Source organism: Zootoca vivipara, chromosome 4 (genome assembly GCF_963506605.1).
Source record: "Zootoca vivipara chromosome 4, rZooViv1.1, whole genome shotgun sequence".
Lineage (NCBI taxonomy): Eukaryota > Metazoa > Chordata > Lepidosauria > Squamata > Lacertidae > Zootoca > Zootoca vivipara.
In genome coordinates this window covers 101,429,571-101,457,039 of record NC_083279.1, presented here as the reverse complement: position 1 = coordinate 101,457,039, position 27,469 = coordinate 101,429,571, and the positions used below count along the sequence as shown (strand labels likewise).

The window sequence follows — 27,469 nt, the reverse complement described above, 5'->3', positions numbered from 1 at the left end:
CATGTCCTTCCACAGGGGGGACAGAGGTTTCCGGGTGGGAGTTGATCACGGTAAGGGTTTGCCAAGCGTGCCATCCTCTTAGCACGTTTCTCCCTTGCGTCCTGAGTTCGAGTGTCTTCAAAGCCCAGGACACCTTTGGTAAAGGCCGTTCTCCAACTGGAGCACTCACAGACCAGTGTTTCCCAGTTGAGACTGCCTTGAGACAGTCTTTAAACCTCTTTTGTTGACCACCAGCATTACGCTTTCCATTTTTAAGTTTGGAATAGAGTAGTTGCTTTGGAAGACGATCATCAGGCATCCACGCACAACATGACCAGTCCAATGAAGTTCATGTTGAAGAATCATGGCTTCAACACTGGTGATCTTTCCTTCTTCCAGTACACTGATATTAGTTCGCCTGTCTTCCCAAGTGATGTGTAAAATTTTTCGGAGACACTGTTGATGGAATCTTTTGAGGTGTTGGAGATAGCGTTTATAAGTGGCGTTTACAAGCATATAGTAAGGTGGTAGTACAGTGGTACCTCGGTTTATGAACACAATTGGTTCCGGAAGTCTGTTCATAAACTGAAGCGTTCATAAACTGAAGCGAACTTTCCCATTGAAAGTAATGGAAAGTGGATTAATCTGTTCCAGGCGGTCTGCGGAGTACTTAAACTGAAGTACTTGGTATCTGAAGAAGTGTGCATGCACACGAAAGCTCATACCAAAATATAAACTTAGTTGGTCTTTAAGGTGCTACTGAAGGAATTTTTTTATTTTATTTTATTTTGCTTAAACTGAAGCGTTCATAAACTGAAGTGAACTTTCCCATTGAAAGTAATGGAAAGTGGATTAATCCGTTCCAGATGGGTCCGCGGAGTACTTAAACTGAAGCGTTCATAAACTGAAGCATGGGTGTAATTGGTTCCGGAGGTCTGTTCATAAACTGAAGCGTTCATAAACTGAAGCGAACTTTCCCATTGAAAGTAATGGAAAATGAATTAATCCATTACAGATGGGTCCGCAGCGTTCATAAACCAAAAATTCATAAACCGAGGTGTTCATAAACCAAGGTTCCACTGTACAATAGCTTTGTAAACAAGCATTTTGGTTTCCCTGCAAATGTCCCGGTCCTTTTGGTTTTTTTATTTTTTATTTTATTTTAAAAAGTGGTGTTATGAGCCATCATTGCCAAAACAACATGACACCTGTTTGGCTCTCTAAACACTCCTTTTTCTAATAGAATACAGATAATTGAGCAAACTTTGTTGCATTACATTCTTCATTAAATTATCCTTCCATTGGTATATAATTTTACGGTATTACTCCAAAAAAAGTGGTGTTATGAGCCATCAAGCCTTGGAAAGACGCTTCCCCCAAAAGGTTTCCACAATTTTGGCCGCTAGTGTACACACACATGCACTCAGAGAAAGTGGCGAACGGGACCAGAGGGGCACAGCAGGACATGTGGCAAGGAAGTGCCATGAGGGATAAAATCGGACCCACATGGAAGGCCCCACAGGCCTGCAGAAGCATGCCCACCCAGAACCACTGCCAAGCTGTGCTGCCCACACCTGATCACTTTCAAAACAGCAGCTTAGTTGCCCATTCATTCACAAACCAATTGAGTGTAATCCAGTGATTCCAGTTTTGCTTTTATGTTAGCCACTCTGAGCCCGACCTTGGCTGGGATACAAATAAAATATTATTATTATTATTATTATCCAAAGCCTGGTTACCACTGCTGTCTCCAGAGCCCCCTAGGTGATCCTCCTGCCCTCCCAGGGGGTGGGGTGGGGGCTCCCACCCCAGCCCTAGAGGGTTGTGGGTCGGTTCGCTCAATAAAAACAACCTGGACAATATGAACAAAAACAGGATAACTTTATTCAGCCAATAAACACCAGACACGTCTTTTAAATTAACATAGTAGCTAAGACCTGGTAAAAAAAAACCCATACAAGTCAAATGTTTCTATACACCAAAACAGAAAGGTCAAAGGGGAGGGGGGGCATTGTTCAGAGGGATTTAGCGGGAGCCTGCAAAAGGACAGAAATGTTCCCAAAAGTGCTTTTCCTTGAGTTACAAACAATAAAACCGTGTAGAAAGACGGAATGAGAATCCTGTTCTTTATCCCGGGAGGCTCCTGCCCAGCAGTCTCCACTCAAGCTTCACTTGGGGGGAAGAGTTAAAATGCTGAGAAAACTTGGGCTGAGATGGGGACTTTGGGCTGGATTTGAACCCCCCCCCTTAAATAGGAAGCGACAGAAGATTCGGTTTCTCGGTGTCTTCTAGAGCGGCGTCACCAGCCAGCCCTGAGCTTCAGCTTTCCATTTGTCAGACGCTACTTTTTCTGCACGCTGCTGCAGAGCTGCGCAAGCTGAGTCTGAAAGGAGGAAGAAGCAGAGGAAAGTTAAGTGGTAGAAAGTCCCTCCCCTCCCCAGGCAGGAACCATGGAGTCGCGAGAAGGGGCCCCCAGGGGTCATCTAGTCCAGCCCCCTCCAACGCAAGAAGAAAGTGGGCCCTGGATGAGATGCATGGGAGGGCTAGCCCCCCCCCCCGGCAAAAGGGGAAGGCTCCATGCCCACTGGGAGGCCAATGGCCCATTGAGTCCAGCAAATGTCCTTGTCAACCTAGGGACCCAGATAGACTGCCCCTGGACCTGGAGGTTCCATAAGGGGAATCAGAAGAGGAGTTTGCTGGATCAGGCCAGTGGCTCATCCAGCTCAACAGTGGCCAGCCAGATGCCCATCATGGGAAAGCTGCAAGCTGGAGCTAAGCGTAAGGGCACCTCTCCCGGGACTCATGTTCCCATGGGATGGGGGTGCATATAGGTACAATTTTTTTGGCAAGGGGTCCAGAGGAAGCATTATTATCAATTGATGATGGGGTGGAAGGTCTTGCTCACAAATTCATTGACAGCTGCACGAGTTCTTACAGCTAGAAAGTGGGAAAATGGTCCAAAGAGGGGTGGGATAGAGCTCTCCAGGATAAATTAACAGGTGCTATTAAGGTAGGATGGGGAATATGCAGGAGAAATGATTTCGAGGAGATATGGAAGGGGTTTCCAGAATTTGCACTGCCCTCTCCTCCTCCACGAATCCGTCTTATCCTCTTTCAAAGCCATTTAGCTTGGCAGCCGCAACTGCCTCCTGCAGGAGGGAGTTCCACAGTTTAACTCTGCGCTGCGCGAATAAGTCCTTCCTCTCCTCCGCCCTAAATCCCAACCCTTCCAGGGGAGAATCTGCAAACTGCTTCCCCCCAGCAGGAATGGGCTGGGAGGAAGCCGAGGGCAGGATCCCACCCCCCGCCAGCCCTTGCGCTCTTCCAGCTCAAGGAGACCCCCTTGCTCCTACTCCAGAGAAGGCAGGAAGGATCCTGGGAAAGGGGGTTGGGGGCTGGTGGAGGCAGAGACTTACCGATAGTTTCTTCACCTTCCCCAGCATCTCCGAGTCAAAGCACCGCAGGTCCACCCTGGAGACCTCGCTGGCCAGGATACAGACGCTCTGGAGAGGGCAAGAGGAGAAGGGAGTCACTCCATGGGGCATGTGCCAAAGCGCATGAACCCAAAAAGAGCCTCTTGGCTGCTGGATCAGGCCCAAGGGGGCGGGGTCCATCAGGCCTAAGGGGGCGGGGTCCATCAGGCCCAATGGCACTGGAGGTTCCAGGATGTCGAAGGTTAAGCCTGCTGGGGGCTAATCCAGTCCAGAACCCTCTTCCCACAGAGGCCAGTCAGATGCCCATTCTGGGATCTGAGCGCAAGAGCAACGCTCCCCTCCTGTTGTTTCCCAGGAACTGCCTGCCACCGCAGTCAGAGCAGAGCCCCTCTGGCCATCAACAGCCCTCTTTGCCAGCCGAAGCAGCTGTCGCAGCCCGCTAGGGACCACGATGAGCGCCCGGCCCCTGTGCCCGCCCCCTGGCACTTCCACCGCCCCTGGTCCTGGGCTTTCTCCGCTGCTGGGCGTGGATTCGGGCCTTACCTCCCCTCGGGCAGAGGGAAGCGTGAGGAGAATGTCCCGGCTGTCGGCAAGGGGGCTCCCGTTGGCGGACACTGTGAAGACGCGCTCGTGCGCTGCTGGGGTCCGCAGGCCGGGCGTCTTGAAGAGGCTGCAGAGGAATGGATATACGGACGGTTGAGTGAGAAGCTCCCCTGGCGCACCCATTGCCAGGAAAGGCAAAACTAAGGCAGCCTCTCTCATCTCCGCTTGGTGGAGAATATTCTCATACATTCAGATCATTTTCAACTTCTACACTTCTGGGATTACTTAAAATCTCCCCCCGTTTCCAATCTCCCCCTATTTTTATTGCACCTAATTACGTTTTTTCTAATCCATTTTATCTCCTTTTTCTCCTTAAAACATATTACATTATAAGCATGATAACAATCCTGCTAACGATTTTAAGCATCTACAGTGGTCCTTAAGATATTCTATAATTTCTCCCCACTCTTGACTAAATTTCTTCTCATCTTGGTGTCTGATCTTCACAGTCCTTTGCCATCTTGGCGTCGTCCATCACCTTGGCTATCCACTCTTCTTTGGACTGAGATTGGCATTAGCGACTGGGCCTTTCCATTAGCATAGAAATCCCTTAACTTCTTGGAACCAAAATAATAAAAAATTCCTTCCAGTAGCACCTTAGAGACCAACTAAGTTTGTTATTGGTATGAGCTTTCGTGTGCATGCACACTTCTTCAGATACACTGAAACAGAAGTCTCCAGATCCCCACATATAGTGAGAGGGTGGGGAGGGGCACCACTCAAAAGGGTGATGGGAAACCGGACTGTTTATGGCTGCATTTGGTCTTACAGGAAGAATTTACGACTGCAAATTGGTCCCACAGGAAAAGCAATGGGTGAGATGGCTAATGATAGCTTTATCATGTATAATGAGATAAGAATCCAATGTCTTTATTCAGGCCAGGTCTCTCTGTGGTTTTAAGTTTGGTGACAAATTGCAGTTCAGCAACTTCTCTTTCCAGTCTATTTCCAAAATTCTTTTGTAATAAGGCAGCTACTTTGAGATCTTGTATGGAGTGTCCTGGGAGATTGAAGTGTTCTCCTACTGGTTTCTCTGTCTTGTGATTCCTGATGTCAGATTTATGTCCATTTATCCTTTGGCGTCAGGGTTGGCCTGTTTGTCCAATATAGAGAGCTGAAGGGCAGCGTTGGCATTTGATGGCATACACAATGTTAGAAGATGAGCAATTGAATAGTCCTGAGATGGTATGTTGGATGTTGTTGGGGCCAGTGATGGTGTTGCCCGGGTGTATGTGGCAGCAAAGTTGGCATCTGGGTTTATTGCAGGCTCTGGTACCAGTGTCCATGTTAAGTCTGGTGGTTGTATTATTGTGGGTGAGGAGTTGTTTAAGATTGGGTGGCTGTCTGTAGGCAATGAAAGGTCTTCCTCCCAGAGCTTGAGAAAGGGAGCTGTCATTGTCTAGGAGAGGTTGTAGATCTCTGCGCTGTACTGTTTTTAACTTGGGAGCTGTATGTGATTCCTAGTGGTGTTCTGTTATTTTCTTTTTGGGGTCTGTCTTGCAGCAAGTTCTCTCTGGGACCAGTTTACTTGCGAGATCCCCCTTACCCCACAGGCGCCCCCACAACCCCTTCAGTCGGTGGAATGGGCCTGACTCCAGGTGCCACGTAATACCTGCTCTGAATTTGCAAGAACTCAATCGTTTAGTATGGCAGCACAGAGCCTTTGCAACTCCCTGCCTCTTGAGATCAAGCAGGCGCCTCCCCCCTACCTTTTCTGGCACCCGCTAAAAACATCCCTGTAAATTTCATGAAATAAATGTTAAACAGAGCCATCACCCTGAAAGCAGGAAGAGGAGTTTTGCCCACAAATGCCAGGCAGCCAAGAAGGGGCAGCAAGGGGTGGGTGGGTGCCCCCCACCTGGAGCGCAGCAGCTCTAAGTTCCCAGGTGGGCAGGGAGGGGGCTCACCTGGGGTCGAACTTAGGAGTGGGCGCCACAGTCACGGCCTGTTGCGTTGTCTCTCCAACCGGGGTGGCAAACTTCACTCTGCTTCCCCTGTTAAAAAGAAGAAGAGAGCCATGGGGGTGCAAAATGGCAAGAGGAGCCCAACCGCTGCGCTGGGGCAAAGGCACACTGCCCAATTTTTTCAGACCCTAAAACAGGACGGACGTCTTCTGGTGCCGTGTGAGATCATCACCCTGAAAGAGTGCTTTTTTTTAGCACCCAAACTGGCCGCCATGATCTCACGCGAGGAAACGTAGCGCCCCCTTTTCCTGGGGTGCTTGGAAGGTATGCAAGAGAAACACTCTCTGCTCCCACAGTTCCCAGACAATGACATCCAGAAGAATTGCTGCCTCCAGCCGGGGAGCCGCTGTGGCTAATGGCCTTCGAGAGCCCTCTCCGGACGCATCCAGGCCGGCGGTCCGGAAAGCGACCCCACAGGGCCCAACCCAAGACGTACCTGCCGAACCCCGTCCTGCCCTTACCTTTTGCTGAAGCGAGTAGACCTGGCTGAGGGAGGCCTGGGCTTTCGGGCCGACGCCTTTGCCTGAAATGAGAATTATATGAAAATATTGTACAGGTGGTATCTAACCCCGGTTAGACTAGCAAAAATGTGTAGAAGAGGATCTAAGAAGTGTTGGAAATGCAAAGAAATATGAGGGTATATTTCAGGACGGATAAAAATCAATGGTTTTTTAAAAATACAAAATAAAAAAATCAGATTTTTATAATAATTTAAATTGGATTTTGAAAATAAAATGCTTTTGGAGGAAAATCTAAAGATAGTTTTCTATTTAAGTTACATTATAGTACAAAGGCTATTCATCAGGAAATAAGGATTTGTTTTTAGTTTTTCATGTGTGCTAAAACTCAGTCTAAGGTGTGTGTGGTTTTATTTAAAAAATCATTTAACCGCAGTTAGCAAACATGGATACATATATTATAATGTTATTGTTTTAGTTAAAAAAATTGTTTAAATTGTTATTAAGGAAATTATTTTTCTCCTTCCAATAAAGTACAGCAGAAAACAGTCAGCTTATTAAACATCACAATCATTTCATAATTATCTGTCTATGTATTTCTAATAGTATAACCACATCAGTAATTTTTGATATAACTGTAAAAACTACTCTGAAAATTTATTATTCCAAAAATGAAACCTTTATCTGGTTGTAAATATTAAGATTATAACAGCAATAATGAGTCTTTCCTTAAAAATTTTTTTTAAATAAAGTCTTACTGACTAGTGATTTAAATCACGATTTAGTGATTTAAATCAATTTGATTTAAATCAAATCCACCCTGGTACGTTTTATCATGTGTGGTGGAAATGTAAGATGGTAGAAATTTCTGGGGAATGATTTATAATGAAATGAAAGAAATGTTTAGAGTAACCTTTGTTAAAAAACCAGAAGCCTTTTTATTAGGCATTGTAGGAGCAGAGATTTCAAATGACCAGGAAAAAAAATGGTTTTGTATGCCATGAGGGCTGCCAGGATATTGTTAGCCCAAAGATGGAAAGAGGAAGCCGTCGCGACCAAAGAAGATGAGCAAACCAAGTTAATGGACTACTAGGCTGAAACGGAAAGCTCAGAAATGACTCAGATGACAAGAAACTTAAAAAAGAATGGGAAATGTTTACTATGTATTTGCTAAAGTATTGTAAACAGGTTAATACATTGGCAGGATTTTAAGGAAACTTGTGATTTTAGAGATAGTATGGGAAATTTGAGATAAAAAATAATTTGGAGTAGAAATGATCTGCAGTTGAAAGGGAATATTTAAGGAACCGACGGGCTGGGGGAGGGTCACAGGATTCGGAGAAGCCCATTTCATGGAATTGATATTGTTTTTGTGTATGCTTGTTTGTTGTTGCATTCATTATTGTTTGCTTTTTATTTTTTAATCTTTGTTGAAACACAGCCACCTTCCCACGGGCGACAGGCCACTCATGGCTGCAGTCAGAGGGTGCCCCCCCCCACTATTGCCAGGTGCAATGGGCCCTGGACCCCATGTATGTCGCAGCCCCCCCCCAGCAGGAGGGCCTGGCAGAGGCCGCGAGTGGCACATGCTAAAAGCACGGAGCTGTGGGGCTGGAAGGGACACCCAAGGGTCATCTAGTCCAGATCCCTGCAATGCAGGAATCCCGAGCAGCAGCCCCCACCGCCACATGCCTCTTGCCGCCGCCTAGAATAGGAGAATCAAAAGGGAATCCCGAGGGTCATTTTGACGCTTGTTCTTCAAAATATAAAGCAGCATTGAAAGAAGAGTAATGGCAACAGCCAGAACCAATGTTTGAAATCCCTCGGGTGCTACGGGCGCAGGCCCAAGTGCAACTCTGTGGAGATTTCGAGGCTGGCAGCCACAGTTTACAAACCTCTGCCGTAAGCCCCCTCGTTAATGCCGTTTCCATTTCCCCGCTTTGGGCTTCTCCTCCTCCTTGGGAATCGTTGTGAGAGGAAGCCACAGTCAAGCAATGTAGCAGAGACTGTAAAATCGTGGCTTGGGAGGGAACCCCGAGCGCTATGTATCCCAACCCCTCATAGCTGCAAAGTACCCTGTTTTCCCCGGGAAACCCCCCGTTTTTACTTACCTTTTCCCGGTGGTCCCCCGTATCAATTTGTCTCCCGTTTTACTCTGTTATTTTCTCCTGCCGGCGGCCATCCCCCCCCCCTGATTTGCCCTTCTATGGGCACAAAAAATAGCTGCCGCCGACTTCAAAAGTCGCAACTACACATGTCCGGAAGTGCATAACGCGACTTCCGGTGTCGGCCATTTTTTGTGCCCATAGATGGGCAGAGCGACACCGGAAGTTGCGTCGACGCACTTCCTGACATGCGTAGCAGCGACTTTCGAAGCCGGTGGTGGCCATTTTTGGTGCCCATAGAAGGGCAAAGCGACACCGGAAGTTACGTCGACGCAACTTCTGGTGTCACACGGCTGCCGGTCCCGGATTCTGCAGTCCGGGACTTGGAAGGTAAGCAACCCCTTGATGAATACAACCTCGATTTAAGGTGCCATTTGGCTCCTAGCTTATAGATCTCCGTTTCTGGTGCTGCCCTTGGGATCCCTTCCAACCCCACAATTCTATGGAGGGGAGTTTTCAAAGAAGCAACGTCTCGCAGGTGCCAGCAGGAGTGTTGCTGTGCCCCCCCCCGCCTGAGCCTCACCTTCCCTGCTTTCTGCTGCTGGGGTGGCGCAGGATCCTCGCTCAGCTGTTTGGACCTCTTCCCCGCAGGCAGAGGAGAGGACTGCCCCTCCGACTCCTCGACGATGGTCTCCGCGGCCTGGCGAGCTCTCTTGGCTGGGAGACATTCAAAACACAAGAGGCACACGGAGGGTGAGCCGCCATTCGCCAGCACCGTGGAGGACGGGGAAACTCACGAGGAGACTGCTCTGGCCCTCCAGCCCCCAAGGCGGCCCTTCACTGACCTTTCCTGTCGGTTTTGAGAGGCGTCTGGATAGCTTCAGAGGCCAGCTTGTTGATCTCCAGCACGTCCAAGTCCACCTGAGAAGTTAAGACAGAAGACTTGTGTAGCACACTGGAAAGAAGGGAGGGATGATTTGTGGAGGAAGCAGTCAGGGGAAAAACATTGCACGTTCCACCTGGAATTTGGTGATGGGGGGGGGGCACCTACCGAGACGGCTTTCTCCAGGACTTGCTCACATCCTCCGACACCTAGACAGAAAGCAAGTGCCGCGATCAGAACACAACCGGCAACATTTATAACCCGCCTTTTTATCCAAGGAGCTCCAGCGTTTGATCCTCACAACGACCCTGCGAGGCAAGTTCAGCTGAGTGAAAGGCCCCAGGTGGGGATTTGAACTCTGCTCCCACCCAGGTCCTAGACACTAACCACTGTGAAACACCGCCTCTCCCGCACAGGAACATTCTCCCAGCAGAGATTCGGCAGAGGCCCCTTTGCTACCGACTTCCAAGCGCCCCCTTTTTTGAGCCAGCAGGTCTTTGCGGCTGTTCTGTGCGCTTGTCTGCATTTATTTGCTTTATGTTAAACGTTGCTTTCTAGCCCCAAAGGCCTGGATGTAGGTTGTGATGCGGCAGTGCAGAAACACTTTTCTAAATAAATCAGGGCAAGTTGCTTTTCATTGGCATCGGTCGGCCTCGGGGGAGACAATGGAACAGTGCGCCTTGCGGGGGCGAAATTAGTGTGCCAACTTTACTTTAGAGACATTCAAAGAGGGCTAGAAAGATATTTCTCCTCCTCCGCCTCCCCAAGGCTTCCTTCCCTGTTCGCTTTGCTCTTGACAGCCCAGATCTTCTGCGAAAGCTTCTGATGTACAGGACCCCTGGAAGCACCTGTACCCCACAAGGCCCCAGAAAGTCACCCCCCCCCCAATTCACATGGGGCAAAATACCATAGAAGGTGAGCCAGTTCATTTCCCTCAGGGCCACAGGATGGCGGAGGATTTCCATGTCGTACATGTTGTCAACTTCTTTCAGGAGCATCTCTTCTTCCACCCGGATGCGTTCAATGCGCAACTTGACTAGGAAGGAAGCAGAGAAGAGGCATGAGGAAGAGAGGGGCTCCAGATCCGTAAGGGGAACCTGCCCGTCTAAGTCCAGCCTCCTCCTCTCCCAGTGGCCAGCCAGCTGCCCTTAATAGGAAACCAGCAAGCAGGATCTGATCACACGCCCACACCGCCCCAGTTTCCACCAACTGGCTTTCAGGAGCAGAGCCCTCAATAGCCCTCTCTCCTCCAAGGTTTTCTTTCAAAGCCATCTAAGTTGATGGCCAGCACTGCCTCCTGTGGGAGAGAGTTCCACAGTTTAACTCTCTGTCCTGAATCTCCCAACATGGCAGCTCCATTGGATGCCATGTAGAATTTTTATAAACTTTAACAACAACAACAGCAACAATTTATTATGCTCTGGGCGGCTCCCAACAGAATAATAATAATAATGCAAAAAAAAAACTTCCCTGCCTTCAGATGTCTTCTAAACGTCAGATAGCTGTTTATTTCCTTGACATCGGAAGGGACGGCGTTCCACAGGGAGCGCTGCCACCGAGAAGGCCCTCCGCCTGGTTCCCTGTAACTTTGTTTCTCACAGTGAGGGAATCACCAGAAGGCCCTCAGTGTCCAGGCTGAACAATGAGGGTGGAGACGCTCCTTCAGGTATACTGAGTCGAGGCCGTTTAGGGCTTTAAAGGTCAGCACCAACACTTTGAATTGTGCTTGGAAACGTCCTGGGAGCCAATGTACACGACTGGTGTTATATGGTCTCAGCAGCCGCTCCCTGTCACCAGTTGAGCTGCCACATTCAAGATTAATTGCAGTTTCCAAGTCACCTTCAAAGGTAGCCCCATGTAGAGTGCATGGCAGTAGTCCAAGGGGAGATAACCAGAGCATGCACCACTCTGAGACAGTGTGGGGAGGTAGGGTCTCAGCCTGCGGACCAGATGGAGCTGGTAGACAGCTGCCCTGGACACAGAATTGACCTGCACCTCCATGGACAGCTGTGAGTCCAAAATGACTCCCAGGCTGCGCACCTGGTCCTTCAGGGGCACAGTTACCCCATTCAGGACCAGGGAGTCCCCCACACCCGCCCGCCCCCTGTTCCCCCAAAACAGTGCTTCTGTCTTGTTAGGATTCAACCTCAATCTGTTAGCCGCCAGCCGTCCATCCTCCAATCACATCACCTCTTCCTCTAATCTACAAAGTCCCAAACTCAGGAACTTTTCTTCATAGCGCAGGGTGTGGGTGTGTGGCTGCCTCCCACATCATCATTTTGGGTGCCCCTTTCTAACTCTACATTATCCCTTTTGAGGTGAGGCGACCAGAAGTGCCCCCAGTGCCCCAGAGATGCGTATGATGGCATCACAAAAGCCACAGTTTCATTTGGCATGAAGAAGTCCGGCAAGCAGATGAGCAGTTTACCTTCCCGGTCAAAATCCTTGAGAAACGCATCCACCTTTTTCTTTTTGATTGAAGTCTTGTTGGCGACCCTCGAGTTTTTCTTCTTCGGAGGCATGGCAAGGAGATGAGTTCTAGGGGGAAAGACCGGGACATTGTCATAGAAGGGGCCGAGCTGGGCTAAATCAGCCCCCAGCTCAAGAGGGCAAAACCACACAGGCTAATAATACACTTGTACTTTTAGAAATAGTACAGCCAATTTGAGGTAAAAATAATAATTTGGAGTAGAAATGAGATGCAGTTGAAAAGAAAATTCAAGGAACCCGGGAGCGGGAGGGGAGTAACGGGATTCAGAGAACCCCATTTTATTGATTCAATATTGTTTTTGTGTAAGCTCCCTACCTTTCATCATTGAGGGCAGCAGGAAGGGAAACTGCTCTGGTGGCTGGGGAACGGGGCTACCCTGGAAAGTGGTAGACTCTCTTTCCTTGGAGGGGGAGGCCACCTGCCAGTGATTATTTAGCCCTGGTTCCCGCATGGCAAGGGGGCTTGGACTAGACGACCCTTGGGGGCCCCTCCAACTGGGATTCCAAATGCAGCCCTTTCACTAGCAACCTGGGTGCAAAAGCCCAGTCTGTCCCCATCCTTTCCCTTGGAAGAGGAACATGCAATCAGCAGCAATGGTAATATTGAGAAGGACAAAATCTTGGTGGGTGGGGTGGGTACTTCTCTAGGGTCTCCCCTGAGGGTTCAGGGTCAAACAAGAGACCGTAGCCAAGCAGCGGCTAGGAGAACTGGATAGTTTATTGCTATGGCAAATTAGGAAACCAGGAGGAACAAAGGGAAGGTGGCCTCTTCCCCCAATTTCCCAGAGCATGATCCAGCCCTCACAGAAAAGGTGTGTGAGATCCAGACACACCCCTGTCCACCCTGCATGGCTTCCGCTTCACACAGGCCCATTTTGACGTATCCCTTGGCCCTTCCTGGGTCTCACTTCCCTGACCCCCCCCCCCATGTCTGCTCCCTTGCCAGGGCGGGATGCTGAGGACCCACCAGGAGGGTTTCAGAGTCCCTGTTCCATCCAGGCCATGAGTCAGTTCTAGAGATGTGAAGGCTGGGGGGCCTTTTTTGTTTCCCCCCCAAAAAAAAATTGGGGGAAAAATTAAATACTGTGGAGAGGAAATATGAATACTTGTTACTTCTGGATTTTAAAAAAATTGTTTTGTAGAGTTTTTTTTTGTTCCACATAAACTAGTAAACAGTTCAGGAGGCTGTTGCTCCATTTGTTACAAATACAAATAAATATTATTTTAAACGTCAATTCTGTTTGTAATAATTGTTTGGATACACTATATTTTTAATATGCTAGTTATGATCATTTTATGCCTGTTAAAATTGTCCATAGTTATATCTTATGTTTCTAAAGTAACAGAATGACTTTCAAGCCGGAAAAGAAAATATAAGTGCTAATGTAGCTTTTTCTCTCTCAGTTTTTCCGAAAATTTTCGTTTTTTTCCGAAAACCCCCGAAAAAAACCGGGTTTTCCCCCCCCGAGCTTTAAAATTTCCGGAATTTTTACATCTCTTGCCTGGCCCCCTCCCCTCCATCCTGCAACCACAGGATATTATTATTATTAGCCCCGGAATCTTTTTAAATAAACTTTTTATGAGCGGCATACCTCCCCCCCCCACTTTGGGAATATATACGGGGGCTCAGATGGGGGGCTCCCCTCCCCTCCGCGTCTCTTACCTGCTTCCTTCTCCTCTGCTGGTTCATCCGCGAGCTGCGCTCCAACGCCTCCCCTCCCGGTTCAAATTTGGGCGCCTCCCACGCCGCAGCCAATCAGTGCAGCCCGAACGCCGGCTCGGCCAATGGGGAGGCGCGGCGGAAGAGCGGCCGCGCCGACTGCGGGCAGGAAGACTACGTTTCCCGGCATGCCTCCGCGACGAGGGCGGCGGCGCGCTTAGAGCGCCTCTGGCGGCCAGGTCGGGAGTCGCTGCTGCTGCTGCTGCTGCTGGACAGCTAGGGAAGCGAGGCGAAGGCGGGCGCCTCGGGGCAGAGACCTCCGCGGGATCGTCGCCGGCTCCTGTTGGGTTGGTGGGGGGGAAGGAAGAGGGGAATTATTTCTCCCTCTCTCTCTCTCCAGACGCCCCGAAGGCCTCCCGCAGAAGCGGCGGAGGCGGAGTCCCTCCGTTTAAACGGGGACTCCGGAGCGACTGCGAAGGGGAAGCGGAGCCGCGGGGGGGGGGCGATCGGGGGCCGGGAGGGGGCTCAGGCTGTTGGGCTTCCTTGGCTTCGATGGGTCTCTATCTTTTTTATTTTGGTTTTATTTATTTACTGTATTAGTTTTCTGTTACATTACAATACATTGCCACATATTACATTTACAAATCTGTCAATTTCACCACCATTTTCCCTCTTTCTATTATCCGTCACTCTTATTTGTCCTTTTCTCTGTCCTCTATCTTCCCTCCGCCCTCACTTGATTTCCTTCCAAAACATATATTACATTATTCTTTGCAGTCTGTAATCTTCTCCATTTTTTTGTCCCCCCCCCCTTACCAAATTCTCTTCCATCTTATACTTCACATTTTAGTCAAGGCATATTAGCATATCTTTTTCCGAGCAGTGCTTCACCCTGTATTCCTCATAACATCCCCCTTCGTTTTTTTTAGTTTTTGATTTGACTGATTTCTTATTACAGCCGTTAATTTCGCCAAGATTAGGTATTCGTTAAGTTGACAAATCCATTCTTCCTTTGTAGGTTTATTCTGTGATTTCCATTTTGTGGGTATCATTCCTCTAGCGGCTGTGCTTGCATATAGAAAGATTCTTTTCTTTCCCTGCGGTATTTCCTCATCTGATATTCCAAGGAGATGTGCCTTTGGCTTTTTCGTTAGAGATATTTGCAACATCTTCATTTCTCCATGTCCTGTTGCTTCGATGGGTCTCTATCTGCAGGTCTAACTCAGCTGAACTCCACAGTGCCAAGTTGGAAGAAGCTAGAGCACGGAGGGCTGGCTGCTTTAAAAAGGCCTCTTTTGTTTTGTTTTGAAGTCACAAACTAAGGTGGATGTGTGGAGAACTCAACTCAAGAAGGCAGAAATGAGAAAGGGAGAAGACCCCTCTTGCATCGCAGGCAACTGCTTGGCCCTGTGAGAACAGGAAAATGGACTCGGGGGCCTGATCCAGCCACTCTTCTTTCGTCCTTCTAGAACAGGCATCCCCAAACTGCGGCCCTCCAGATGTTTTGGCTTACAACTCCCATGATCCCTAGCTAACAGGACCAGTGGTCAGGGATGATGGGAATTGTAGTCCAAAACATCTGGAGGGCCGAAGTCTGGGGTGCCTATTCTAGAACCTCCAGATCCAGAGGCAGTCTGTCTGGGTTCCTTGGTTCACAGGGGTCACTGACCACTGTAAGGAGAGGAAGCCAGAAAGGGCGGGCCATTAAGTGATGTGGCTGGGAAAGGGTGCTGCATGGGGGGGGGGCGGCAGTGGGGCTGGCTTGGGGGGTCATAGAATGGCAGAGTTGGCAGGGGTCCCCCAAGGGCCATCGAGTCCAACCCCCTGCTGCAGTGTAGGAATCCCAGCTCAGAACTGAAATGGACCCAGAGGGCCTGTGGGGTGTGGGGGGGGCAAATGACGTGAATGTGATCCTTGTGGATGACCAGCAAGGCAGCAATGTGAAGTAAAGGAGCGGCTCTCCTTCCATACTTGGCACGGGGTGGGGGTGGGGGTGGGGTGGGGTCTTCTTCCAGGGCTGCTGGAACCTCTCCAAAGTTTGCCACTTACAGGACCTAGCCTTTGCCCTGAGGATTTCGCAGTGGGGTGCAGAGGCAACCGGTGTTTCTGCCCAAAGGCCTGCCCCACCCTTCGCTTGCCACTGGGCACTGCTGCTGCTGCTGTGGGTCTCTCATGCCGCAGGCTGATGCCCCCCAACCCACACAGAGGCCCCTCCTCTCCTGGCTGGTGCCACCCGTTCCCTTTGCTTCGGCAGCGAGTGTCACCCCCCCCCCTGAAGCTCCTGGTGCCAGAGAGTGAGGTCTCCTCCAGGGAGCCTGGGCTGGAGCTATCAGGAGGGAGGGAGGGAGGGGCCGCCCTTATCAGCTGCCTGCCAGGAGGCGCCTCCTGCCCGACACCCCCCAAATCTCCCGCAAACAGGTCTCCTCAGAGGCATCCATGGGTGCTCCACTCACACACCCTCCTGCTGCACCCGCAGCCCAGGCAAAGTTCTCCTCCAGGTCCTCCAGGGGCCCGTCAGCCGGTTGCCACCCCCCTCTTGCCTGAGCCCCACCTGGACCTGCCCCACAGGGCTGGCCCCAAACAGTCTGGAGAGCTGCAGGGGGGGGAAGGGGGGCTCATGCACTCCTCAAGCCAGACAAGAGTCCAGACAAACAAACAACATCTCTCTCTTTCTCAACATAAGGAGAGCAGGCTGGATCAGGCCTCAGGGGACCTATTGAGTCCAGCCTCCTGTTCTCCCAGTGGCCGACCAGGTGCCCCAAGGGGAAGCCCCAGAGCAGGATCCGAGCCCCAGAGCAAGTCCCTCCTCCTGCGGTTTCCAGCAACTGGCGTCTGGAAGCATCGCTGCTTCTGACTGTGGAAGCAGAGCAGAGCCCTGGTGGCTTCTGGGAACATGGCCAGAGATGCCCCCCCCAGGCCCTCCACCTTGGGACACCTCCCCCCCAAGTCCAGTCGAGGTGCTGCACAAGTCTGGGAAACTTCTGTCTCAACAAGCATCCTTTTTCTAAAGCAGGGGTAGGCAACCTAAGGCCCGTGGGCTGGATGCGGCCCAATCGCCTTCTCAATCTGGCCCACGGACGGTCCGGGAATCGGCGTGTTTTTACATGAGTGGAATGTGTGCTTTTATTTAAAATGCATCTCTGGGTTATTTGTGGGGCATAGGAATTCGTTCATATTCCCCCCCCAAAAAAATATACGGTAGTCCGGCCCACCACATGGTCTGAGGGATGGTGGACCGGCCCACGGCTGAAAAAGGTTGCTGACCCCTGTTCTAGAGGACCAGAGGCAAGCATCTGCATGCCACTTGCCCCCAGCAGACCTCAGAGATCTTGGGCGCCAAGGAGGAGGAAGGCTGGCGTCTGTGGGGAGATGCAGCAGAGGGCTCTGCCCAGGGGCTCCTCCGTGCTGGGGGGCCCAGTGGGGCCTCCGTGGGGCCTGGCCAGGCGGCAGTCAGAGAGGACCAGCTGGATGCTCAGGGGCCCAGAAGTCTCTGGGTGGCCCAGGGAAGGGGAGACTCTCCTGAGCCCTCCTGGCAGAAAAGGGGGGAGGAGGGCACCCCAAAATGATCCAGGGAGGGAGTGACTCCCCTGTGAGGAAAGGCTGCCGTTTTGGGGCCTTTATAGTTTAGAGAAAAGGGGAGAGTAAAAGGCAGGCAGATGCCTGGCCTGGAAAGAGTGGAAGAGAGACGCTTTCCTCCCTCTCTCCTAACACTAGAACTGCTGACATGCCAGGAAGAGATTCAGGACTGATTACAAAGTCCTTCTTCATGCAGCACAGAGTTGATCTGTGGAACTCCCTCCCACAGGAGGCAGTGGTGGCCACCACCTTGGATGGCTCTAAAAGAAGATTGGACAAATTCTTGGAGGAAGAGAGGGAGGGCTCCGCTGTGGCTCCGCTTCTGGGTCCCAGTTGCTGGAAAGTGCAGGAGGGGGGGGGGAGCCTTCCTGGGCTCAGGTCCTGCTTGCTGCTTTCCCTTGGGAGAATTCTGGCCCCAGAAGGGCCTCATCCTCTTCCCTGCAGTGGCCAACCAGGCGCCTCTTCTGCAGCCCTCTCCCCACCCAGGTTCCCCAGGGAAGAAGGCAGGTGGAGTGCCTCTGCAGCTGGAGGCTTCGCGTGGCCACAGAGACGAAGTCGCAAGTTACTTTAAACTCTTCTTTTGTATTATTATTATTATTATTATTATTATTATTATTAGCCTCTCCATGAAGCTCCAAGGGCACTTCACAGTCACACAGCAGGCAGCTAACTGTGAACATTCACAGGCGTTCTTCTCCAGCTCTGGAGCCTAGTCTCTAGGTGCTTGGAAGCCATCCACTCCCAGCTCTGTTTCTTTCCATGGAGCTGGCATGGCGGGCATCAAGGGCGCTTCCCAGCCCAAGGAAGGCACATGGCAGAGAGCTAGCTCTTTCTTGCCAAATATAACCCTTGCTAGGATGCAGCTATCCCCAGGTCTGCGCTCTATGGAGCAGCTGCAAGAACAGGGGCAGCTCTCCCTCCCTCCGTTTATGCACCTCACAGCCAGAGACTGAGCCTGCATGGAAGCTGCCTCTGCCCTTCCCTCTTCAGTCCGCTCCTGGTTCTGGGAGACAGAGGGGCAGAAGAAAGTGAGGAAACCCCTGGCCCTTCCCTTGCCTGGCCTGCCTCTTCCTCCTCTTCCTCCAGCTCTGAAGCTTCCCCTGCCTCCGACTCTTGCCTCCTGGCTGGTCCAGTTCCCCACAAATCACTGCCCCCCTCTTTCAAGCCAGACTCCATTCCCTCTCCCCCCAGCGTCCTGCCAATCATAGACACCCCCTTTTGGGGTCTCATTGAGGGAAGCTCTGGGTTTGAGTCATCCAGGACATGTCCCTTGTGGCTCCCATTGCGCCTTCATCTGCGCAATGGGTCTAAATGCCACATGAGGTCTGTGGGGTGTGTTTTGCCCCTGCAAAATGGTGAGCTTCCAGGGAGTCTCCTGGGCTGTGTGCTCAGACCTGGTCCTGCTGATAAAGAGAGCAGCTGGGGCCTGATGCCTCCTCGAGAGAAGCAGCTATCGGGGCCTCCTGCTCGGCCCAGGGCGCCACACCCCATAGCCAGCCTCTTCGCCCCTCCTGCTCCCCAGCCCCACCAAGCTGGGCCCCCAGAGGAGGAGGAGGAGGAGGAGGAGGAGGAGGAGATTTGGCCCAAGGTATAAAAGGCTCCAGCCCTGGAAGGAGCTCCAGTTCAGCCCAGAAGGTTTTCTCCAGCAGCCCAGAGAAGCTCCCAGCCCACAGCCAGCCATCATGGTGCACTGGACCGCCGAAGAGAAGCAGCTCATCACCACTGCCTGGGGCAAAGTGGACGTGGCCGCCATGGGGGCGGAGGCCCTTGCCACGTAAGGCCAGGGGTGGTCGCCTCTCTGGGCAGGGGGGCAGGGGCTCCTCTTTCCACCGGGATAATAACCATCCCTGCCTCTCCCTTTCTCCTTCCTTCTCTCCAGCATGTTGATCGTCTTCCCCTGGACCCGGAGGTTATTCACTCACTTTGGGGACGTCTCCAGCCCTTCTGCCATCACTGCCAACGCCAAAGTCAAGGCGCACGGCCACAAGGTCCTGGCCTCCTTCTCAGAAGCCGTCAAGAACCCCGACAAGGTCAAGGACACCTTTGCCAAGCTGAGCGAACTGCACTGCGAGAAGCTCCACGTGGATCCCGTCAACTTCCTGGTGAGGCTGCTCCCCACCTCAAAGGGCTGCTGGGGGGAGGGCTGGGGGGGGGATGGGTGGGGGCCCCACATGAATCATAGAATCATAGGAATGTTCTGTTGTAAGGGACCCCAAGGGACATCTAGTCCAACCCCCTGCAGGAATCCTCACCTTCCAAGGGAGTCTCTTCCACTCTCAAGCAGCTCTTAACTTCAGAAAGTTCCTCTTAATATCTAATGGGAATCTCCTTTCTTGTTATTTAAATCCATCGGTTCGGGTCCTGCCCTCTTGTGCACTAGAAAACAAGTTCCAGCTTTCTCTTTTCTCATGCTTTGAACTTGTTTTGAACTTTATGTGATTTTACCATATATTTTTATGTGATGCATTTTTTATGAAGCAGCGGTGTAGAGATATAAATCTATTAATTTTAACTATATCAACATACCCAAGTCGGGGAGAGGTCCTGGCTATCTTTCAAAATCCTTGTGGTCTCATCTCCTGGCGAGTCAGAGTGGGCGCCCCTCATCCATGGGCACCTTCAGCCACGCCCTGAGCAAGCCAACCCTTTTTACCTTGACGGACTCTCTTGCCTTCTGGCCCTTCAAATGCAGCTTGTGGGCCTTTGCCCTTCCTCCTCCTGACTTGTCCCTGGTCAAGCAAGGATCTGTCCGGCTAGCAGAGGCCAAGCCCAGGAGGTCCCTGGCAGGGGCCAGGTTCCTTCTTGGCACCAAACCTCTCCTGGCATGGCAATGCCAACTGGGTTCTGCCTGTTGCCTCCTGGAGCGACGTCCTTCCAGGGGACCCCAAACCCCTTCATTCAACCCAGATGGCCTTTGGGCTTGACTCTACAGCTGCCAGCTGTGACTGTGTGGGGTGGGGGTTGTGGGGAGAAGGCACACAGCCCCCCTGGCAGAAGGAGTCACCCCCTCTTTTTGCTTTCTCTTCCAGATCCTGGGCGAGGTCCTCATCACCCTCCTGGCCGCCCACTTTGGGAAGGAATTCACCCCTGCTTACCACCATGCCTTCCACAAGCTGGTCAGGGTGGTGGCTCACGCAATGGCCCGCCGGTACCACTGAGACCCCCCCAGGGAGAAGCGGCAGCCTCCTGCTGGTCTCGCCACCCACCGGGTGGGGTGGGGGCCACCCCTTCCTGCCCCCATGTGACGCTTGACCCTCTAATAAATCCTCCCTCTGCAATCTGACTGGTTTCCTGTGTCTCTTTCTCTGGGACGGAGGGGGGGAAACAGGCCTGGGGGGGGAGACACCTCCTGTTAACTGGCTGGTGGGGGGGGCTAGGAAATTGGGGGGGCTTCTCTCTCCTCTGTCACTCAAGAGGAACCATTGAGCACCAGTGGGGGGGGGTTCAGGGTGCTGGTGGGGGGGGCTAGGAAAGTTGGGGGGGGCTTCTCTCTCCTCTGTCACTCAAGAGGAACCATTGAGCACCAGTGGGGGTTGGTTCAGAGCAATCTTCCCTCTTTTTCTTCTTTTTTCTTCTTTTTTTTGGTAATAACTTTTATTTATTTATTTCCAGTGATTCAAGTTCCTTCCCTTAACAACCTTGCAGCTGGTTCTGTTTTGCAGTTTATGATCTCATCTTTTCTAGCGCCATGCGCCTGTAAAAAAGGTAAAGGTAAAGGACCCCTGACAGTTAAGTCCAGTCGTGAACGACTCTGGGGTTGCGGCGCTCATCTCGCTTTACTGGCCAAGGGAGCCAACGTTTGTCTGCAGGCAGTTTTTCCGGGTCATGTGGCCTGCATGACTCAGCCGCTTCTGGCAAACCAGAGCAGCGCACGGAAACGCCGTTTACCTTCCCGCCGGAGTGGTACCTCTTGATCCACTTGCACTTTGTTAGTCCAATTAAACTCTAATTAGCAGGAGAACCTCTGCTTCGTAATGGTGGCATGGGAGGTTCCTGGGCAGGCAAAGGGCTTTTGCACTCAGCGCCTCCATGCCAGAACGAGAGCCAGGTATTGAGAGAAACAGCGAGGGAAGCCCTTTCCCTCCTGTTTCTGGGTGAAAATTGCCAGGATAATTACCCCCCGTGATCCTTGTTCTGCTCTTCCCTCATCTGGGAGACCGAGGGGCAGGAGGAGGTGAGGAAGCCCCTGGCCCTTCCCTTGCCTGGCCTGCCTCTTCCTCCTCTTCCTCCAGCTCTGAAGCTTCCCCTGCCTCCAACTCTTGCCTCCTGGCTGGTCCAGTTCCCCACAAATCACTGCCCCCCTCTTTCAAGCCAGACTCCAGCCCCTCTCCCCCCAGCGTCCTGCCAATCGTAGACACCCCCTTTTGGGGTCTCATTGAGGGAAGCTCTGGGTTTGAGTCATCCAGGACATGTCCCTTGTGGCTCCCATTGCGCCTTCATCTGCGCAATGGGTCTAAATGCCACATGAGGTGTGTGGGGTGTGTTTTGCCCCTGCAAAATGGTGAGCTTCCAGGGAGTCTCCTGGGCTGTGTGCTCAGACCTGGTCCTGCTGATAAAGAGAGCAGCTGGGGCCTGATGCCTCCTCGAGAGAAGCAGCTATCGGGGCCTCCTGCTCGGCCCAGGGCGCCACACCCCATAGCCAGCCTCTTCCCCCCTCCTGCTCCCCAGCCCCACCAAGCTGGGCCCCCAGAGGAGGAGGAGGAGGGTCTTTGGCCCAAGGTATAAAAGGCTCCAGCCCTGGAAGGAGGTCCTGCTCATTGCTAAAGGAGGTCAATAAAACCCGTGGAGTCGTGCACCGCTTGGAGACGGGTGGCATGTAGCAATATTCTAGTTCCCGTTTCATTACATTGCTTTGAACACACACTTTAGATTTTATTTTGCCTTGAACATGGCTGTCTGACCTCTGACAGCAGGAACCAACAACTCAGCCTCACTAGTGCAGACTGCAGAGGGTGAAGATGAAACGAATAGGGTTTTTTTGTACAAATATATAATATACTCCCCCCCCCCGCTAACACTGCCAATCTCCCAGCGTCACCCACCCTTCACATTTCTCCAAATCTAACCCTCAATTTTACCTACAATAATAAATAAATAAAATATAATTAATAATCTAATATAATTCATAAATATGCACAATCCATTTCTCTTCTTTTCGTTTTGAAAGTCTCAGAAACCGTCAAGATGCTCTACAGGGCATAGCTGCCAAGTCTCCCGTATTCCCTGGGAAACCCCCGTTTTTCTGGCTGTTCCCAGCCGAAAAAACGGATTTTTTTTGTTTTTCCCCAGTTTATTCTGGCGCGACGGCCATTTTGGAATGGGCGGAGCATGCTCAGACGTGACTTTTGATGCTGCTTTGCCCAGTTCCAAAATGGCGGCAGCACTACTTCCGGTCTGCTACTTCCGGTCCAGTCCCTTATTTCTCAGGCCAGAACTTGGCAGCTATGTCTACAGGGGTGCCCAAACTTTTTTCAAAAATGGCCAGATTTGATGAAGTGAACATGCATGAGGGCCAACCACAGTTGTTGAGCTTTTTAAAGGATAGAAGTTGATAAGCTTTCTTGGGGATTTCATCCCAGAAAATAAACGGCTGCAGGGGCCAGATTAAACCAACCCTTTCACTGTTCTTATTTCCAACTTCAGGCTGATGTAATCTCAACAAAGTCCTTGTCTCCTCTCCATCCCCCACCCCCCCAAACTCATAAATCTTCCTGCTTAAAGGACAGTCCATCCAGTTGTCACCCATCTTTTCTTCTTTACTGCTTTTATTTCTCAGTAGGAAGTCCCAAGGGGTCGTCAAAATCCCTCAAAAGTCCCTCAAGGTTGTCACTCTCCACCTTCTTTCAGGCAAAGTCCTTACTTATAAAATCAATCCATCCCAAAGAGGCAAATTTAAAGTCCACTCTTCCCAAAAACATTGCATTCCATTTCTTTAGGGTAGGGTACATAACCCAGATCCTGATCTTTTCGACGGGGGCGTGTGCTCTCCGCTTGCCAATTCTGTCCCATTTCAAAGCAGTTTGCCGGGGCTGTTCTTGGATGGAGCCATGGAGCCCAGCGCCCTCGTCTTTTCTTCGTCTGGGAGACAGGCCGGATCACAAACCCCAATGAGAAATTAAATTGCCCTTTCGGTACCCTCAGAAGATATGGGGAGCCATGCCCCTTACCCCCCATTGATCTCCACCTGGGACCCCTCAGAGGGAGACTTGCTGGGTTCGCTGCCCCAATGGCGTTTTATTTTGGATCATTTTGTTTGATATTTCAGTGAGGTGGTGAACTCCTTTGAGGTCATGGGTGTGAAATATGTTGGCAGGGGTGTTTATTGGGTTGTTTTTGTTTTGATTATGTATTTTGTGTTTTTATATCGTAATTTTATCCTGTAAACCACCAGATTTAGCAAATGAATGAATGAAACAAAATGAATGCCCTGCTCTCCCTGCCGATTAAGAGCGAGCTACGTCCCCGACACCCACCTGGAAAGAGGCAGGGAGGGAGGGGCATTGCGGGGGGAGAGTGGCCCTTGGGGGTCTCCCTGGGTTGCCCTTGTTGGTACCCCCACTCCTTATTCAGAGGGGTGAAATCCAGAGCAGGGGGAGGGTCTGCATCCCCCTCTGAGTCTCTTACACAAACTCCAATTTTGTGGGATGTGAAACACAAAGAGCAGACAAGTACAACATCCCTAGAGTGGACATAGATGGAGATGTCGGAACTTCCTGTTTCTCCTGGGCTGGGACAGACTTCCTCTGCAGGTGACCAGAGGTGGGCGTGGCCTCACCTGTGCAGGTAAGAAAAGCATAGGACTGACCACCACCTCTCTCTCTCTCTCTCTCTCTCTCTCTCTCTCTCTCTCTCTCTCTCTCTCTCTCTCTCTCTCTCTCTCTCTCTCTCTCTCTCTCTCTCTCTCTCTCTCTTGAGCGACAGAGGAGCCAGTGTGGTGTAGTGGTTAAGAGCGGTAGACTTGTAATCTGGGGAACAAGGTTCGGGTCTCCGCTCCTCCACATGCAGCTGCTGGGCGACCTTGGGGTAGTCACACTTCTCTGAAGTCTCTCAGCCTCACTCACCCCACAGAGTGCTTGTTGTGGCGGAGGAAGGGAAAGGAGAATGTTAGCCGCTTTGAGACTCCTTCGGGTAGTGATAAAGCGGGATATCAAATCCAAACTCTTCTTCTTCTTCTTCTCCCACTTTCCCAGCCCCCCCCAACTAACATGAGACATTTCTACACCCCCCAGCTTGTCCCTTCCCTCGGGCCCAGAGAGAAAGAGACACAGGAAACCAGGTCAGATGCAGAGGGAGGATTTATTAGAGGGTCAAGCGTCACATGGGGGCAGGAAGGGGTGGCCCCCACCCCACCCGGTGGGTGGCGAGACCAGCAGGAGGCTGCCACTTCTCCCTGGGGGGGGGGTCTCAGTGGTACCGGTGGGCCATTGCGTGAGCCACCACCTTGACCAGCTTGTGGAAGGCATGGTGGTAAGCAGGGGTGAATTCCTGTCCAAAGGGGGGTCAGGAGGGTGATGAGGACCTCGCCCAGGAGCTGGAAGAGAAAACAAAAAGAGGGGGTGACTCCTTCTGCCAGGGAGCCCATGTGTGGGTCGCCCTCTCCCCACAACACATCGCACAGTAGATTCAACAGATTAGACTCACAGCTGTCCATGGAGGCGCAGGTCAATTCTGTGTCTAGGGCAGCTGTCTACCAGCTCCATCTGGTACGCAGGCTGAGACCCTCCCTGCCCACGGACTGCCTCGCCAGAGTGGTGCATGCTCTGGTTATCTCCCGCTTGGACTACTGCTATGCGCTCTATGTGGGGCTACCTTTGAAGGTGACCTGGAAACTGCAACTCATCCAGAATGTGGCAGCTAGACTGGTGACTGGGAGCGGCTGCCAAAACTTCTGAACACAATTCAAAGTGTTGGTGTTGACCTTGAAAGCCCCAAAAGGCCTCAGCCCTGTATACTCGAAGGAGCGTCTCCACCCCCATCATTCTGCCCAGACACTGAGGTCCAGTTTCGAGGGCCTTCTGGCGGTTCCCTCACTGCAAGAAGTGAGGTTGCAGGGAACCAGGCACAGGGCCTTCTCGGTTGTGGCACCTACCCTGTGGAACGCCCTCCCACCAAATGTCAAGGAAATAAACAACTAACTAAAAACTGAAGGCAACCCTGTATCGGAAACTTTTTAATGCCTAATGTTTTCCCATTTTTTAATGTGCTGTAAGCTGCCCAGAGTGACACACACACACACAAACAAACACACACACGGCACCCACCAGCCCCCCCGGCAGCCCTTTTGGGGCGGGGAGCAGCCTCACCCTGAAGTTGACGGGGTCCACGTGGAGCTTGTTGCAGTGCAGTTCACGCAGCTCGGGAAAAGCCTCCTTGACCTTGTTGAAGTCCAATCATGGCGGAAGGGCTGGAGAGGTTCCCATAGTGAGCGAATAATCTCTGGGTCCAGGGGTAGACCACCAACAGGCTGGAGAGAAGGAAGGAAGGAAGGAAGGAAGGAAGGAAGGAAGAAGAAAGGGAGAGCCAGAAGTGGTTATTCTTCAGGTGGAAAGCGGAGCGCCTGCCCAGCCTGCCTAGAGAGGTGCCCACCCCTGGCCTTACCCAGGAAGGGAGTCTGCACCAATGACGGCCATGTCCACTGTCATCCTGATAGTGGTTGTGAGCTGCATCTCTCCGGCCGGCAAGTTTGCCATGATGGTTGACTCTGGGCTGGGAGCTTTTCTTGGCTGCTGGAGAAAACCTTCTGAGCTGAGCTGGAGCTCCTTCCAGGTCTGGGGCCTTTTATACCCTGGACCAAAGCTCCTCCTCCCAGATTTACAGAAGCCGTCCTGGTTTCTGATTTGATCTAAGAATGATCTGCTTTTCCTTAGGACATCCCTATTGTCCTCAGAGAAATCCTGGAGGGTATGGAGGAATGCCACCATTGAACCGAGGAGATAAGCAAGGATACAGGATTTAGAAGGCATCTGAAAGCAGCCCTAGATGGGGAAGCCCCGAAGGAGCGTCTCCACCTCCCATCGTTCAGCCGAAACACTGAGGTCCTTCCTCCTCCGAGGGTCTTCTGGTGGTTCAGCTACAGGGTACCAGGCAGAGGGCCTTCTTGGCAGTGGCTCCCTCCCTGTGGAATGACCTCCCATCAGATGTCAACTTGGGTGGCCTGAAAGACGGACTAGACAGATTCATGGAAGAGAAGCTCTCAATGGCTCCTAGCCAGGCTGGCTCTGCTCTCCCTCCGCGCTCAGAGGCAGCGATGCTTCTGAATCCCACTTGCAGGAAACTCCAATCCTGCTTGCCCATTGGGGTACCCGGTTGGCCATTGTGAGAAGAGGATCCTGGACTCAATGGGTCCCCTTTGGCTGAGCCAGAAAGCTCTGACTTTTGTCATTCCCAATCTTAAGGAACCTTGGGAAACGGAGTTCTGTGAAGGAGCACTAGGAATTTGTGTGTGTGTCGCTGTAATTGTAATGGCATTCAATTTCGTTGTACTACATACAATGACAATAAAGTATCTATTCTATTCTATTCTATTCTATTCTATTCTATTCTATTCTAATTTCCAACAGAACTTTCAGCAGACATTATAGATCTTCAAGTCCCAAGAATTCTGCAGTAGTTTGTTCAACTATTCTCAAGCCAATGTCACTTGGTTGTCTATATTTGCCCAGACTCATTCAGGTGGCATTTCAAGGGGTGCAGAATTATCTGATAAATGCCTGCCTAGGACCTTAACTTTTCTGGCTGTACCACTTTGGGTCACTTTAGAAGTCTTCAAATCGACAGTAAGAGCTGTTTGGCAGTGGAACTTGCTACCAAGGGGTGTGGTGGAGTCTCCTTCTTTGGAGGTCTTTAAGCAGAGGCTTGACAGGCATGTGTCAAGAATGCTTTGATGGTGTTTCCTGCTTGTCAGGGGGTCGGACTGGATGGCCCTTGTGGTCTCTTCCAACTCTATGATCCTATGATTCTATGATTCTATGACCTTTGCTCCTGTCCCCTTTTGTACACCTGTACAGTTGAGCCTCCTGTTTTGCTTCAAAGCCCATATTTCGAACGAAGCTCTTGCTCGGGGAACCTGAGGTCTTCTGGATGTGGTCTGACTCTGCTTCCCATCCCCACTGACCATTGGCTGGCCGTGGGCTCCCAATCCCTGCCCTTGTTTAACCTCCCTGTCTCCCTATCCCTGCCACTTCCAACTCTCCCTCTGCTGTTCTCTGCCCATGCTGTCAAACCTGAATGTAAGCTCCCTGGGGCAGAGTCCTCTCCTATATTCCAAGGGCCCTTGATTGTTAAACGACAAAATAATAATTATAATAAAAATCTGAA

General features: G+C 51.4%; 3 protein-coding genes and 1 pseudogene across 4 annotated transcripts in view; 2 read left to right on the top strand and 2 right to left on the bottom strand.

The window, feature by feature from the left end:
- The window catches only part of LOC118078482 (zinc finger protein 883-like), a 277,980-nt gene that overhangs the window by 70,485 nt on the left and 180,026 nt on the right, over nucleotides 1–27,469 (top strand). The window contains exon 9 of one of the 2 annotated variants that reach the window (XM_060274074.1): nucleotides 19,062–19,083. The exons of the other annotated variant lie outside the window; for it this stretch is intronic. Within the exon in view, the coding sequence (XP_060130057.1) occupies nucleotides 19,062–19,083 (22 nt within the window). The remainder of the gene's footprint in view (nucleotides 1–19,061; nucleotides 19,084–27,469) is intronic. 2 annotated transcript variants of the gene reach the window in all.
- Nucleotides 1,860–13,636, bottom strand: CDCA8 (cell division cycle associated 8). The gene is made up of 11 exons (XM_035102365.2): nucleotides 13,580–13,636; nucleotides 11,855–11,964; nucleotides 10,334–10,462; nucleotides 9,595–9,635; nucleotides 9,389–9,464; nucleotides 9,127–9,260; nucleotides 6,442–6,503; nucleotides 5,924–6,010; nucleotides 3,957–4,083; nucleotides 3,396–3,482; nucleotides 1,860–2,362 (listed from the first exon to the last, which is right to left on the bottom strand). The coding sequence occupies exons 2-11, from the start codon at nucleotides 11,946–11,948 to the stop codon at nucleotides 2,321–2,323; spliced, it is 879 nt and encodes a 292-aa protein (XP_034958256.1). The 5' UTR covers nucleotides 11,949–11,964; nucleotides 13,580–13,636; the 3' UTR covers nucleotides 1,860–2,320.
- Nucleotides 18,754–20,435, top strand: LOC132592081 (hemoglobin subunit beta-1-like). The gene is made up of 3 exons (XM_060274177.1): nucleotides 18,754–18,926; nucleotides 19,032–19,254; nucleotides 20,182–20,435. The coding sequence occupies exons 1-3, from the start codon at nucleotides 18,835–18,837 to the stop codon at nucleotides 20,308–20,310; spliced, it is 444 nt and encodes a 147-aa protein (XP_060130160.1). The 5' UTR covers nucleotides 18,754–18,834; the 3' UTR covers nucleotides 20,311–20,435.
- LOC118078484 (hemoglobin subunit beta-2-like) lies at nucleotides 24,436–25,886 on the bottom strand (annotated as a pseudogene).